The 14,478-nt window shown below is 57.1% G+C and overlaps 2 protein-coding genes across 4 annotated transcripts in view; one reads left to right on the top strand and one right to left on the bottom strand.

Annotated features, from left to right (window-relative positions):
* Positions 1-14,478, bottom strand: part of ALAD (aminolevulinate dehydratase) — a 393,442-nt gene that overhangs the window by 22,644 nt on the left and 356,320 nt on the right. The window lies entirely within an intron of this gene.
* The window catches only part of RGS3 (regulator of G protein signaling 3), an 87,342-nt gene that overhangs the window by 1,555 nt on the left and 71,309 nt on the right, over positions 1-14,478 (top strand). Inside the window, exons 2-4 of one of the 3 annotated variants that reach the window (XM_064677175.1) lie at positions 3,716-3,865; positions 12,222-12,272; positions 14,386-14,444. In XM_064677175.1, the coding sequence (XP_064533245.1) occupies positions 3,716-3,865; positions 12,222-12,272; positions 14,386-14,444 (260 nt within the window). Of the gene's footprint in view, positions 1-3,715; positions 3,866-4,825; positions 4,941-12,221; positions 12,273-14,385; positions 14,445-14,478 lie in introns of those variants that run through there. The other 2 variants (XM_064677174.1, XM_064677177.1) reach the window with 2 other exon arrangements.

Genomic DNA, 14,478 nt, shown 5'->3' on the forward strand with positions numbered 1-14,478 from the left:
GTGAGAGGTCCCCAGACCCTCCCTGTGGGCAGGAAGGGAGAACATTCTGTAACAAATACACAGGACTCAGTTCCTCTCCCGGGTTCTTAGCAGTGCTGCCTGTTGAAGACAAGAGATGAAGATGAGGATGGGAAGAAGGGGTTCATCCCCCCCCCCCCAGCTCTGTGTTCAGGGCTCTCTTGCCTGTCAGCAGATGTGGCAGAGGATGTGGCAGCTCCAGTTTCAGCTCAGTTTGGATGAGCTCTGATGTTGCTGAGCTGTGCTGGAGCCGAAGGCTTTGGTGCTGGGCAGAGCCAGACCTGCCCCCCTGGCTGTGCCCGTGTCCACAGGGAGAGCACAGAGCAGGGCATGGGAGGTGTTCCTAAAGGCCAGGGTGCAAATATCTCCTAGGGACAGGGAGCTGTGGAATGCTGTGGCATAGGCTGTGTGCTTGGGCAGGTCATTTCCTGGCTGGAGAGCCTGAGCGTGGTGCAGGGATGTGCTCCTGGGGCTCTGTGTTCCCCTCCTTGTGCTTCTGGGTTTTGTTGGCTGCATTAATCCCCACCTCAGGGACCCACAAAGCAGCTGTGCCAGATGTGGGAAGCCAGGTACTTGTATGGGCAGAGATACTGGAGCAGCCTTTCCCCTCCTGTGTCCACCACATTCCACCAGAGCTCACCCTGAGCTTGCTGCTTCAAGTCCCTGTTGGAGAGGCAGGAGCCAAGAGAACCCCCATGGATTACTGGTCCTGAAGGATTGCAGAGTCTGCAGGGCAGCACTGGGAGCTGGGGGGCCACCAGGCAGACAGAAGAGTTTAGGTGGTGGCTCCAGCTTGCAGGGTTTGGACCAGTGTCACCAGGCTGCATCTTCTGCTCACCTCCCACAACTCTGACACCGTCAGCTTGGCTGGGAAACAGGGATCCAGCTTCCCCCTGGACTCCAATCCAGCAGTGGTGTGAGAAAAGGCAGATGTGCTGCACTGCTGGGAAAGCAGAGGTTGGGGGAGCTCCTGGTGCTGTGGCTCTGCTGTCTCACAGATGTTTCTGCTTGTTGACATGTCCTGCACTGCTGGTGCATCCTCTGCATTTTGATTAGGGCAGCAAAGGCCACTGCAGTGCTGAGCAAACAAGCAGCAATTAAAGAATAAATCACATCTTTGCTAGGGGCCCCCTCCCTACCCCAGCCTGAGCTCTGGATCCCTGTGGCTGGAGACAGTGATGGGGAGCTCCTGGGCATTGCTGCCAAAGGGCTGAGCAGCAGGAGGGCAGCTCAACCCTGCCCACAGCCCTCACCCTGCTACCTGCTGTCTCTTCCCTTGGGCTACAACACAGCACCCAGGGGGGTGGATCTGGGTGCTCCCTGGAGCATCAGGGTGACTCTCACAGCCTGAGTGGACTCAGCTCTGGGCCTTTTCTGCCCCACTGGTGGCTGAGCTGCACAGTGTCCAGCTCACAGCCCAGCTCATGCCTGGCTGCTGGGACATGTGAAGGAGGGATAAGGAGGCACCTGGCCCCTTGCCACCGTGGGGCAGGAGCTTTGTGTGGGAGCTGGCAGCAGAAAGCCCTGCCAGGCCTTCACTGGCTCCAAACATCTCCAGAGCCACCAAACAGTGAGTGGTTTTGGCTGCCTGCTTGGCTGGGTGCTTTCCCAAGGCCTCTGAGGGTGTCAAGGTTAGGGCTGAGCACAGCCAGGCAGCCCAAACAGAGCTGTGCCCTTTGTCTGGAGCCCTTTGGAGGCTGCTGGGTCGTTATTTGTCTCCCCTGGTGCCCAGAGGGGCTGGGATTTATGGCAGTGGTACAATAGGTGTCAGTGGCAGTGATGGATTGGGCTGTCCAGTGGACATTCCTCCTTCCCTCCCTCCCTTGCTCACTCTGTCCCTCCTGTTGCTTTTCCTGCAGTTTCAGGCAGTTTTCCCAGTGTAAATCCAGCTGAACCATCCAGTGCCCCTGCCAGGGTCAGCCAAACTCTGGGGGAAAGGGCAGCTTTTCTAGAGAGCAAACAGCCTTTCCAGTTTGCTGCCTCTGTGCCAGGCCCCTCTGGCTGGGGGCTGTGAGGGTGGAGCTGGGGATGTCTCGGGGTACCTGGAGGCACTGGGCAGGGTGTGGGAGGTGCTGTCCATCTGTCCATCCTGGTACACACGGCCATGGCACAGGGCTGAGGGGCACATCCTGGCTCTGGAGTGCTCGGGCTGGCACCAAAATCCCACGTCAGGCTCTTTTGCTTTTACAGCTTCTCTGTGTGTGGTGTGGGTCCACCATGGGATGGGGGACACTGCTCTGCCCCTCTGCCCTTCAGGGGAGTCAATCTGGGACTCCAGAGCTGGGTCTGTGTAAGGGCAATGTAAGACACTGGTGCTGCACTAATCCTGACCTGCCCATCTCTGTGGAAGAAGCCTGGGCAGACCTTTCTGACCCTGAAGAGTTACTGGGCAGTGCTGGTTGCTCTGTGCTGTTGGTCCCTCAAGGCTCCCAGATCTGGATCTGTACCCTTTTGTCTCTGTCAGCATCAGATCCCGTGGCAGGTTCCTGGGTGGTGGTTTGCTGCCTGTGAGTGCGGAGGGACAGGCTGGGGCTGGTGTGCCTTCACAGGGAGCTGGACATGAGGAAACCATCCAATTCCTCCTTGTGTGGAGCCTCCCTGCTGCTCTGAGCCTCGGAACATCAGCAGGGTGTGGGCTGGGAGCTGGGTCTCAGCCAGAGTCTTGAAAGACTGTACCCAGCTTTGGGGCCACCAACAGCAGGATGTGGAGCTGGAGTGAGTCCAGAGGAGGCCAAGGAGATGCTCCCAGGGCTGGAGCCCCTCTGCTCTGGAGCCAGGCTGGGAGAGCTGGGGGGTTCACCTGGACAAGAGAAGGCTCCAGGGAGAGCTGAGAGCCCCTTCCAGGGCCTAAAGGGGCTCCAGGAGAGCTGGAGAGGGACTTGGGACAGGGGATGGAGGGACAGGACAAGGGGCAGTGGCTTCCCACTGCCAGAGGGCAGGGTTAGATGGGATATTGGGAAGGAATTCTTCCCTGGGAGGATGGTGATGCCCTGGCACAGGTTGCCCAGAGAAGCTGTGGCTGCCCCATCCCTGGAAGTGTCCAAGGCTAGGTTGGACGGGGCTTGGAGCAACCTGGGCTAGTGGAAGTGGGGATGGAACTAAGATGATCTTTAGGTCTCTTCCACCCCAGACCCTTCTATGATTCTAAGACTGTCCTGAACACCCAGGGGTGGCAGGGCAGTGTCTCAAGAGTCCTAGAGAGCTGCTTACAGATTACTGGAGCCCTGGTGGGACTGTGCATCCATTTCCAATGTAACAAACCAGTGCTGAGCAGAGCCTCTGGGCTGCTCTGGGCCTGTGGGAGGTGAAGGGATGTGAAGGGCCGTGGCCAAGGCTGCAGCTGGGACGGGTGCCAGGGGTGACTCCCTCTGAACAAGGATCTGTGTTCTGCAGTGCTGCTGGACTGAGTGATCAGCATCACTCCTCTCCTTCCTGCTCACAGGCAGGGCTGGGCAGGGGGGTGATGGCTTGGGACAGACCTGTCACCTGCCAGCACGTGCCACGTGTGTGCAGAGCTGGCCAGGGCAGGTCAGTGCAGGAGCCCTGGCAGTGTGCTGTTCTGGGGGAGGCTGGGGCAAGGTGCAGACATTCCCCTGTGGTGGGTAAACCCGAAGGTCCTGCAGAGCCTGTGGTGTCTCCCGTGTCCCAGCTCCCTGTCCTGCCACGTCCTGCTCTCATCTCCTCTTTTCTCTGGCAGGGACGGGGCAGAGGCCCCCATTGCTGGAGCTGGAGGATCTGCCAGCTGTGAGAAAGGGGCCATGTGGGGCCGGACAACCCTCCCTGCGGGACCCGAAGGCACCATCAGGGGGCAGGAGGAGGATCAGTCATGCGAGAGTGAAAGGGAAAGGTAAGTGGTGGGGTGTGAGAGGGGCTGTGGGCCAGGCAGGGCTCAGCCCTGGCCAGGAGGGTATGGAGTGTGATGAGGAGTGTATCCAACACCCTGGGCTCTGTGGGAAATCTCATCCTTTTTCATCCCAGAAAGTTCTGGGACAGTCCAGCCTTTGGGGAGGCTTTTTTTCCCCCCAAGAAACCATCTCCATCATTCCACAACACTCTCCAGGGCTGATGCTCAGCTCTGGGTGCCTCCTGTAAGCTGTGGTGCAGCCCCCAGAGCTGGTGGGTGTATTGCCAGGTCCTGGGTGATGGAAGGAGCTGCTCTGGGTCTTGCAGAGTGACCCCATAAGCCCGGGGGGCCTGCATGACTCTTCCCTTGTTTGGGGCATACCCTCAAGCACACGGTGTGACTCTGGGGGTGGTCCTGTGCAGGGCCAGGAGCTGGACTCGATGATCCTTGTGGGTCCTTCCCACTCAGCACATTCTGTGATATGAGAGCCAAGCAGGTCACCCACGCCCTGCCATCCCTCCCTTTCCTGGCTCACCCTCAGTTCTCCTGCACCCTTTCCCAGTCTGCAGTAATTTCCCCAGTTTCCCCCAATTTCCCCAAACGCTCCTGCCCCACGTTGCTCCGGTGGGATCGTTCCCCGGACAGCTGAGTGTGCCGCAAACCCGCTGGCACCAACAGTCCCGGGGGTCACTCACGGCACAGGAGAGAGGTTGTAGGTTTTCCCCCTTTTCCCAGGAGCTCATCCCTGGAGCATCGGCGGGGTCTCGGGTCGCATCCCTGCGGTGTGGGATGGCGGGGATGGCCCCGCGTGTTCCCACAGGTGCGCTCCCGTTCAAATCCCGGGGGCCAATGGGAGCCGCGCCATTCCAACGGCTGGACGCGTGTCCCATGGAAACCCGGCCCTGCCGGGCACTCCCTGCTGGAATCACCGCCCGCCGGCCCCGGGCCGGGCGCGGAGGGCTCCAATTAGCGGCTAATTATCGGTGTCCCGCCATGGAGTCCGGCAGTGTCCGCAGGGTCTCGCTCTGCTCCCGCCGGGATGATCCCCGGGGAAGCTCCTTCTGCCTGAGCACGTTCGGTGAGTGCGGAGCCCCCGGATTTGGGAGCGGGGGGCACAGGGGGCCCGGGGGGCACACGGGGCCCGGGGGACGGGGCTGTGGCTGCGGCTGGTGCAGCACAGGGAGCTGGGACAGGGCACGGGCAAAGCCCGGAGCTCTGGCTGCGGCCCCAGCCCCCTTTCCCGGTGGGAAGGGGCTCGGGAGCTGCTCCCCGGGGGTGTGTTGGGCACTGAGCAGCAGCAGCTCACTTGTGCCTCACCCAGCTGGAATAACACACGGCTCCACCGAGCTGGCAAAGCGGGCAGTGCCCACGGCCACCGTTGCAGCCACTGCCACCCTGGAGGTGCCCCCGGGCAGGGGCAGGGGTGCTGTGTGGGGCTGGCCTGGCTGGAGCTGTGGCCCCGTTAGGGAACAGCCCCAGTTTCCTTCTTTGCTCCTCGGGGGTCTTTCCGTGGCTGTCTCAGGTTTGCAGGATGGGCCTGAAGGAGCCCCGTGGGGAGAGGGGGCCGAGCTCAGCTGGCCTGGGGAGGGTTTGGTTCTGAGCCTGTCACCCCCCTCGAGCAGGTGAATTTGGCAGCAGGTGTTTTGGCCATTTGTGGTGTGAGATGGCTGGGCCTCACTCAGAGCGGCCCTTTCTGGGTGCTGCTTTTTAAGCAAGAGTTTTCTTTTATTTCACAGCTTCTTGTTCTGGTGAGCAGAGCAGGCAGCTATGCAGTGAGCCCCTTCCCGGGGCTGCTGCCCCTTCCCAGGGCTGCTGCCCCTTCCCAGGGATGCTGCTCCTTCCCTGTTTTGCCTTGGAAGTGTCAAACTGCTGAGGATTGCCTGGAAGCTGAAATCCTCCTCTCTTTGTCTATGGAACCCATGTGGGTTCTCTGATGCCTCTTGGCTCTGTAACTAAGTCCAGGCCAAGCTTCATCTCTGCAGCCACAGTTCCCTCCATGGGCTGAGCAGCACTGGTGACATGAGGAGCGTGTGCTCTGAGCAGCAGAGCCGTGGCAGGACAGGGCCAGCTCTGCTTTCTCCGTGTGGTGACCAGGAGAGGGTCTTCCAAAGGGCTGGTGCCAGGGCCTGAGCTTGTAGATGGTGATCTCAGGGTGCTCTGCCTTGTGCCCCTGCCCAGGCAGGCCCTGGCACTGCTGTCCTCTGGTGGGAATTCCCAACAATGGTCCTTGGCTGTCCCAGGAGGGCCAACACTGCATTTTTCCTACAGTAAAGCAGAAAAGCACTTCAGGAGCAGAAACCCAAATTTTCCCTTTGTCAGAGACCATCAGTAAGGAACAGATTTTCCTGCCTGCTAGGTCTGCTCCCAAAGAACATTTATGTGCCTCCTCCCTCAGCCTGGCAAACTTCTCTCATGGGTGGGAACTTGTTTGATTACCATCTTGTGCTTGTTCATACCCATTTTTTCCCCTCTTTTCCTTGTGCCAGCTTTGTTCCTCAGCTAGAATTGCCTCTCCCGGCCCTGTGGGGTGGAGGTGGATGGGGCCTGGGTGCTCTCTGTGCTGCAGACCAGCTGAGCCCTGCTCTCTGTGATGGGATGTTCACCCAGGAGCTGCCTGTGGGTTCTCCCTCTGCTCTTCTCTGCACTCTTAATTTATATGGACCTTTACTGAATGTGGGGGACCTGGACAAGCTGTGTCAGGGCCTCTCTGCTGAAGCTGTTTCCCTTAGTTCACGTTGGGGATGTATGAAAAGAGATAAACTGTGGGAAAAGGTTTCTCTGACCCTCTTGGATTGAGGTGGGAATGCAGCCCAAGAACTTGCTGTGAGAGGGGTTGTGTTCCTGCCCACCCAGCTCTGGAGGGAGGTTACTGCTCTGCACAGCTGAGAAAATACAGCAGGTCTGTCCAAGCACAGACCTTGGCACAGCAAATCCCTTCCACCAGCTCAGGCTGGATCGGCTCCTCTGACAGCAGCTTCCCTCCCTGATCCCAGCCCCACACAAGCACTGGAATTGCTGCAAAGCCAGCAATTGGAGCCCTTTGGTGTCAGACAGGGCTGGCTGGGGCCTGCTGGGTGTGTGATGTGTCCCTCCATGTGCTTTGGAGACACCTGGGAGCAGATGCATTAAGAGGGAAATGTCCTCTGTTCCTCATGGACAGGAGAGACCTTTCCCACCGATACTCCCAAACCCTTCTAATAGGGCCAGTTTTGCCTGCAAAAGGCAGAACTGCCCCTTTTCTCCCTCCCTCCTCTCTTTGGTGCTGGTGCAGCCTGTGACACAGCCCTGGGCACTGTCCCTGTGGCAGAAGCAGCAGTGACACACACGGTGCCCGGGGCCAGGTCTGGTGTGACCCCACCCCTCGTGGTGCAAAGCTTGGCCCCACACGTTCCCCCAGGAGCTGAGCAGCCCCAGCCATCCCCAGGCCAGGATGGGAGACCTTCCTCCCCCCGAATTACCCAGCACAAAAGCTTCCCTTCTCCTCCCAGGGCCCTTCATTCCTGTCACACTTGGCTGCACGGGGGCACTGTGCTCTCCTGTTGCCAAGGCTGGTACGTGCTCTCAGCGGAGCTGGGAGAGGGTTCCCACAGCCCCAGAGATCTGGAGATAGCAGAGGGGTTAGAGCCTTGTGCCCAAAGGCTGGGGTGGCAGCATGAAACTGGGGCACAGTATTCTCCCTGTTGTAAACCAGTGTTAGAGCTGTCCTGGCTTACCCCACCTGGCTTTTGTCTTCCCTTTCTCACCCTGCACATGTATAATTGCACACAGACACACATTTCCACGTGTTCAAGCACACACAGACACACGTGAGCTGCTGAGAGGTTTGACTTTTTTTTTTAGTGGAAAATGGGTCCTCTGAATTGTTTCAGGTTAAACAATCCCATTTCCCCTCCCCCCCCCCCCAGCAAGCCTGAGCCCTTTGGGTACATCTTTTGCAAAATGAGATGTTGGGTTTTAACTTGAGAGATGTTTAGATGTCTGTAAATTATGTTTAGACACTTATTTTGATTGTTGTGTTTTGTAAACTGGAACAGAAGTGAAAAATGGGATATTTTGCTTTGGACTAAATGGAGCTTTGGACTCTTTGGGGATGTTTTGCTCTAAATGACATGTTGTGCTACTGATGCTCTCAGTCTCTGGATTCTCCAGGGGCACTGGGAAATGTTTAGTTTTGGATTGGTCCAGAACAATTACGTGGATTATAGACCCTGCACTGCCCTTAAAACCTGCACATCCTATCCTGGCTGGAAGGCCCAGCTCCCAGGGAACTTTTTGGGAAGACATTCAGAGGGGTAGAGCCCTCTGTGCCCAAACAGTGCCAGTGATGTGAGGACCTGGCAGCCCACCCTGCAGCCCAGCACCACCTCACCCACACCCTGACTCAGCTGTTGGCTGAGTCTTTGTGCCAGTCTGAGCCTTGTGGGTGGATTTTTGGGCTGATGTAGAGTTGCCAGTGCCTGGGAGAGCGAGGGTATGAGTGTAAGCAGGCTGGCAGAGCAGCAGTGCCAGGCTGGGACCTGTGCCCTGGCTCAGCAGGGGTTCACACCTTGGCTCTCCTGGCACTGACCTCCTGCACAGGGGCTGGGACCCGCTGGGTTTTCAATGCTGGGAACCAGTTGCTGGCAGACAGGCCCAGGCAGTGCTGGGAATCACCAACTGCAGCTCCAGATAAGAGGTGGGAGCTCAGGGATCTGGCACAGGCATTTCCAAAGGCAGTGGGAACTGCACGTTGGATCTGGAGCTGTGGAAGAGCTGGATTTTATTTTCAGCTCTGTGTCAGAGGGGTTGTGAGCAGTGTGTCCATCCCCCTGTGGGGTCTGTGAGCAGTGTGTCCATCCCCCTGTGGGGTCTGTGAGCAGTGTGTCCATCCCCCTGTGGGGTCTGTGAGCAGTGTGTCCATCCCCCTGTGGGGTCTGTGAGCAGTGTGTCCATCCCTCTGTGGGGTCTGTGAGCAGTGTGTCCCCCTGTGGTTGTGGACACTGCAGGTGTGACACTGCAAAGATGTGTTTGGGATGCTCCTTCCTTCACTCTTTCATTAGAAATAATCGTCCCATCTTGCCCTGGCACCCTGCAGAGGGGATTTTGGGTTCAGAAGCCTGCCTGGCCTTTTGGATTTCAGCTGACCCTGTCCCAGGTGGACAAGCTCAGGAGCAGAGGTTGGATCTGCCTGTAGAGTCCACACCAAGAGCAGTTCCCTGGGAAGATGCTGGGGCTGGGCTGGGTTACTCTGGTCTGCTCCCTGTGGAACTTCCCTGGCTCCATCCCTCCCATGTCCTCTCTCTTCTCCAAGTCCTCCCTTTCTCTCTCACTTCAGGTGGTTTAAAAGGCCCTGGTGGGTATCACTGGTGGCTGCTGGGCTGCTGTCTCATGCCATGGGCTCTGCAGCACCCACGAGGCTCTGCCCAGTCCCGTGGGGAGCTCTGGTGCTGTGCTGTGCCAGCCCATCTGAGGGCTGCCCCTGGGGTGAGTCAGGGCCTGGCTCCTCCTTCAGCGAGTCAGATCAGTCTCCTGCTCCAAGAAAGATTCTGTCACTCGCTCCAGACACCAGAGCACTGCAAGCTCTTGTTCTCTTCCATGTTATTCTCTGCCCTGTTGAGGGACAGAAGTGGATGCCCCAGTGCTCTTACTTGGATCAGCTCCTTTGGCCTGTTCCTGGCTGTTGGATCCATCCTGCCTTTGATCTCTGACCATGCTCCTCGCTCTGCTCATGGTGACAAGGGGCAGCAGGTCCCCTGCAAGGCTTGGCAGGGCTGGCACTGGGGATCCAGGCAGCCCAGGCAACATCCTGCTTGCTGGCTTGGTGGATGGCTGTGGGTGAGCCAGTGCACCGGGAGCAGGGGGGAGCTCCATGCAGACCTGCTCCAAAGTCGTTTATTGATGGAGCTCCTCAAGGCTCTCCCTTAGCACCACCTCCTCTGTCAAAAGCTCTCAGTGCTGTTGTTCAAGGGCCAGGCACTTCCAGGAGGTGCTGCATCCCTGGGAGTAGGGTCTGCTCAGTCCCAGCCCTCGTGGGTGTGCACAGGGGGACTGCAGGGTGCTGGAGCATCGCCCTTCCCGGGGGGTTGGCAGCTCCGGCCTCGCTGGCACCTGACAGTTATTCAGTGTCAAAACACATGACTGAAACCATTCTTGTTTAATCCTGGATTAGAGCAAGTATTGACCCCTGGTTTTAGGAGATTCCCTGTCTGCCCAGCAGCCCCTGCTGTCTGGGATGCCCAGGACACGAGGAGGCTGCAGTGTGGGAGCCCTTGCTGTGCTGTGGTTCCTGGGGCTGGGCCTGAGCTGCCAGTGGTCCTTGTCCCTGCATCTTCTCCTCTCCATAGTCCAGGGATAATGAGCTGCTGCTGGATGTGACAGTCAGTGAGAGGGTGTTCAAGGCTTTCCCACTCCCCCCAAGCCTCCCTGGGGATAGGAAACAGGGCAGGGAGGGGATGTGCACAGAGCAAGGTCTTGCAACAGCAGATGGATGAATCCCAGTTAGTGCCATGGCCCAGGCTGACCCTGTGCCAGCGTGTTCCTGCCTCCAAAGGCACCAGTTCACAGAATCCCAGAATAGCTGGGGTTGGAAGGGACCTCTGGAGATCATCCAGTCCAACCCCCTGCCAAGGCAGAGTCATCCAGAGCAGGTGACACAGGAACACATCCAGGTGGGTTTGGGATGTCTCCAGAGAGGGAGACTCCCTGCCCTCCCTGGGCAGCTGTTCCAGTGCTCTGCCACCGTCTGTGGTAAGAAGTTCTTCCTCATATTTAGGTGTAACTTGCTGTGTTTTAGTTTATGACCATTGCTCTTGTCCTGTCACTGGGCACCACTGAACAGAGTCTGGCACCACCCTCCTGACACCCCCTTTGAGATACTTATGTATTAATGAGATACTTATATGCATTATAAGTATATATACATATATACTTGTATGATTTGAGATACTTATATGCATTAATGAGATCCCCTCTCAGTCTTCTCTTCTCTTGACTAACCAGGCCCCGCTCCCCCAGTCTCTCCTCATAAGAGAGATGCTCCAGACCCTTCGTCATTTTTGTGACCTCCACTCTCCTTGTCCTTTGTCCAGGCCATCTGCAGCTTGGCCCACTGTCACCTGCTGGAGGGGTGACAGCCCCCCACCTGCACAGAAGCTCAGGGAGAGGAAAGGGGAAGCTGGATCTGAGCTGGGGGCAGGATTTGAGCTGCATCTCTTTGTTAAACCAGGGCCAACTCATCCCACAGCCACTGTGCCATCTTGGTGCTCTGTGCTGGTCTAAAGGTAAAATGGGAGGAGAAATGAACCCAACTCAAAAGAGACCACAAGTCACAGTTACAATTTAATAAAAAATAATACAATTATATGGACAAGCAATTGGTTTAACCCACAAAACCCAGATGTATAACCCAGCACCCTGGGGCACGAACAGAGTGGTGTTCGTAGTCCCCGTGTTGAGTCCCACGTGGTCCCCCTGAGTCCAGAGTAAAAGGGGGGGAAAACCTGTTGGTGAGAGTGCTGGTTGCAGTCTGGTCGAGGTTCTGGTCCTCCTCTGGATCCGAGGAGTGGTACCAGAAGTGCCAAGACCCCAAGATTATACACACTCAGGTTGCAGTGGGAATGCCCAGTACCTCCCCCAGGGCGGGGAGTTCCACAATGGGTGAGATACTTTTGGAATCCTTGGTGGCCCATTAGCAGACATGACCCCTCAGGCTGTGTGTGGAGGTGCTAATGACTCCCTGGAGGGGAGTTAACATCACCCATAACTACAGGCTGAGGGGTCAGGTGTGCTCTGGGAAGCTGCTGCAGATGGTCCATTGTTAACAGTTCCTGGGAAATGGCATGGAGGGTGTAGAATACATAGTTTGGGTTACACCCACACAGTGATGAACTGCTCCCTGCTGCTCTGACTGGGGCATTCTCCCATTTCCCTCTGCCATGGGCTCATTCCTCCTTGCCATCAGAGCTTACTGTCCACTGAGAAAATATTCCTTGGAATGTTTTTGCATCTGGAGCCATAGATCACAGAATCACAGAATACCCTGAGCTGGAAGGGACCCATGAGGACTATCCAGTCCAGCTCCTGGCCTTGCACAGACACCCCAACAATCCCACCCTGTCCCTCAGAGTGTTGTCCAAACTCTCCTGGAGCTCTGGCAGCCTTGAGGCTGTGCCCACTGCCCTGGGGAGCCTGGTCAGTGCCAACCACCCTCTGGGGGAAGAACCTTTTCCTGAGATCCAACCTAAACCTCCATGAAGTGGGATGTTTCCCCTCGGCTCCCTGGGCCTGGAGTGGGGAAGCAGGATATGTTTGGCCCTGTGTGAGCCTTGGGGCAGTGGGGTGGGTGAGCCCTGTCTCCTTCAGCCTCTCCTCTCTCCCCCAGGCCAGCTGAAGTTGTCCATCGAGGTGCGGGGCCGAACGCTGGTGCTGCACGGTGAGTGTCCCCCTGGGAGCATCCCAGAGGGGTCCCAGAGCCAGGGGGGGCTGGTGATGGGGACAGCACTTCCATGGCCTTTCTTCAAGCTCTTCAAGCTCCATGGCAGCTGTTGGGGACAGCTCTGTGTATAGTGGCACAACTGGGAGCTGTTTGATGCAGAGGCCAAACTGAAGTTTCTGGAGACCTTCATTTTGGGGTGAACACTGTGTTTTGCACCCATGTGTATCAATTATTTTTCTCTAATTCCATATGAAGATAAAACAGGCAACTATCATTTGGAAAAGAAAATCTCAAATGCATTGTCTCTCCTGAAACCTCTTTTACTTTGGCCACATTTGCTGGGATTTCCAGACTGTTCTGTTACCTCCAAAGGCTGCAGTTTTTAGCACCAACAATGTTTCTTCAACAAAAGTATTTCCCCTGCACAGGCTGGGGTTGGTGTCCCTCAAGCCATGTCATGTCCCACTGGGGACTCAGTGCAATGCAGCACCTGGGACACTGGTCAGCCCTGGGCAGTCCCAGGGCACTGTCACTGCAGCTTTGATGGTGATCATCAGAGAGGCCAATGGGAGTGTCACAACTTGCTCTTTTCTTTGGGAAAAACCTCTCTGGAAGCCCTGGGGAGCCCAAGCTAAGATTGCTTCTGTAGAGAAGGCCCTGTGTGTCCTGCACTCCTCGCACTGAGCTCTTTCTACCAGAGCTTGTCAGGGCTTCAGGGTCATGGTTAAAGAATCAAGGAAAAAACCAAGAGTTTGAAATGGTCAGAGTAAAAATTCCCTCCCTGTGAACAGAACAGGCTCATTGCTGGCCTGGATTTGGGCTCTCTGAAAGGGGAAAGCAGGACCCTGGGGATCCCAGTGCCCTTGGGGATGACCATGCTTTGGGGGGGGGGAAGTCCTCCCTGTCCCAGAGACCTTTGTGGCAGGGAAGGAGGGGATGGAAAAGGAATTCTCTTGAGGAACATCCCACCTTACATTACAGCCTCTTCCCTTCCTGGGTGGGATGAAAAGGGGACAGGGATGGCCTGAGGTTCATGAGGCTGCAGGGCCTGGCCTGGTGCAGCCCCTGTGCCTGCTGCCCTTTTTGGCTGTGCAGGCATGTTTGTAAAGGAGAAACTGCATGAAAATGTGGTGGGATTATTTATTTTTATTTATTTTTTGGTTTTCCCCTCTCCCTCCGAGCTGTGTGTGGGTCTGAGGGTCTGGCACAGGCTCTACCCCAAGTCCCTCCACCTGGAGCAGCCCTAGCACGAGCTGGGTGTGAGTCACTGTCCCGTTCTGCTGCTGACTCCAAAAGAGGGTCTGGGAAGAGGGAAATGGTCCAGCAAAGGGGCAAGGGAGCCTCAAGATCCAGGGCTGCACATGATGGATGCTCAGGATACTCAGTGCAGGCAGGAGGAGGCTGGGGGATGTGGGGTGACCCATCTTCTTGATTCTGCACCCCAACATCTTTAACCCCAAAGCAGGTCTGGCTGGAGGAGGAAGCCCTTGGTGCAGCCTGCCCTGAAGGAACCTTGCAAAATACTCCCAGAAGCCCCAGAGGGTCTTGCAGAACCCCTTTCCCCTGGTGCACTGGGGGTTCTGTTTATTAGGAGCACAATCTCTGACAGAGGCAGAGACACTGCTGCCTTGCTTGGCTCATTAGGAGGGAACTTGGCCTCATTCCGACAGCCCATCCTGTGCCATCCAGACCCTGCTGCCCATCTCCTGCCCCCAGGCAGCCGAGGGGTCCCTGTGCAGGGCCGGGGCTGTGTCAGGATGCGGCTGCTGATGTTTAACTTGATGACATGTTTGGCTCCGGGGTGGGAGCCCAGAGCTGGGGGAAGTCAAGCAGAGGGAATGCAATTTGCCATCCTGATGCTGAACTGCATCTGCTGCTGTCCTTGCCCTCAGGTGCCTGTATTTATAGCAGGGCTGTGCTAGAGCAAAAATGCAATAACCCCCTTCCCCTGTGTGGGGGTGCCCAGCGAGGGCAGGGAGCTGGGGAGGCTGCAGGGTGGGAGGAAGGTTTGGCCCCACAAGGAGGGAGCACCCTGTGGAGCAGAGGGCTGTGGAGTGTGAGGGTGCCTTCCCTGCTGCTCTGGGATGTGACCATTTCATTTCCTTTCCAGTCATGGAAGCAAAAGGCCTGATGGGCAGCGAGTGCCGTGCGTGTGACTCCTACGTGAAGGTGGGTTCTCCTGGGGCTCTGCTCTGGGAGCTTT

This window comes from Pseudopipra pipra, chromosome 20, assembly GCF_036250125.1.
Source record: "Pseudopipra pipra isolate bDixPip1 chromosome 20, bDixPip1.hap1, whole genome shotgun sequence".
Classification (NCBI taxonomy): domain Eukaryota; kingdom Metazoa; phylum Chordata; class Aves; order Passeriformes; family Pipridae; genus Pseudopipra; species Pseudopipra pipra.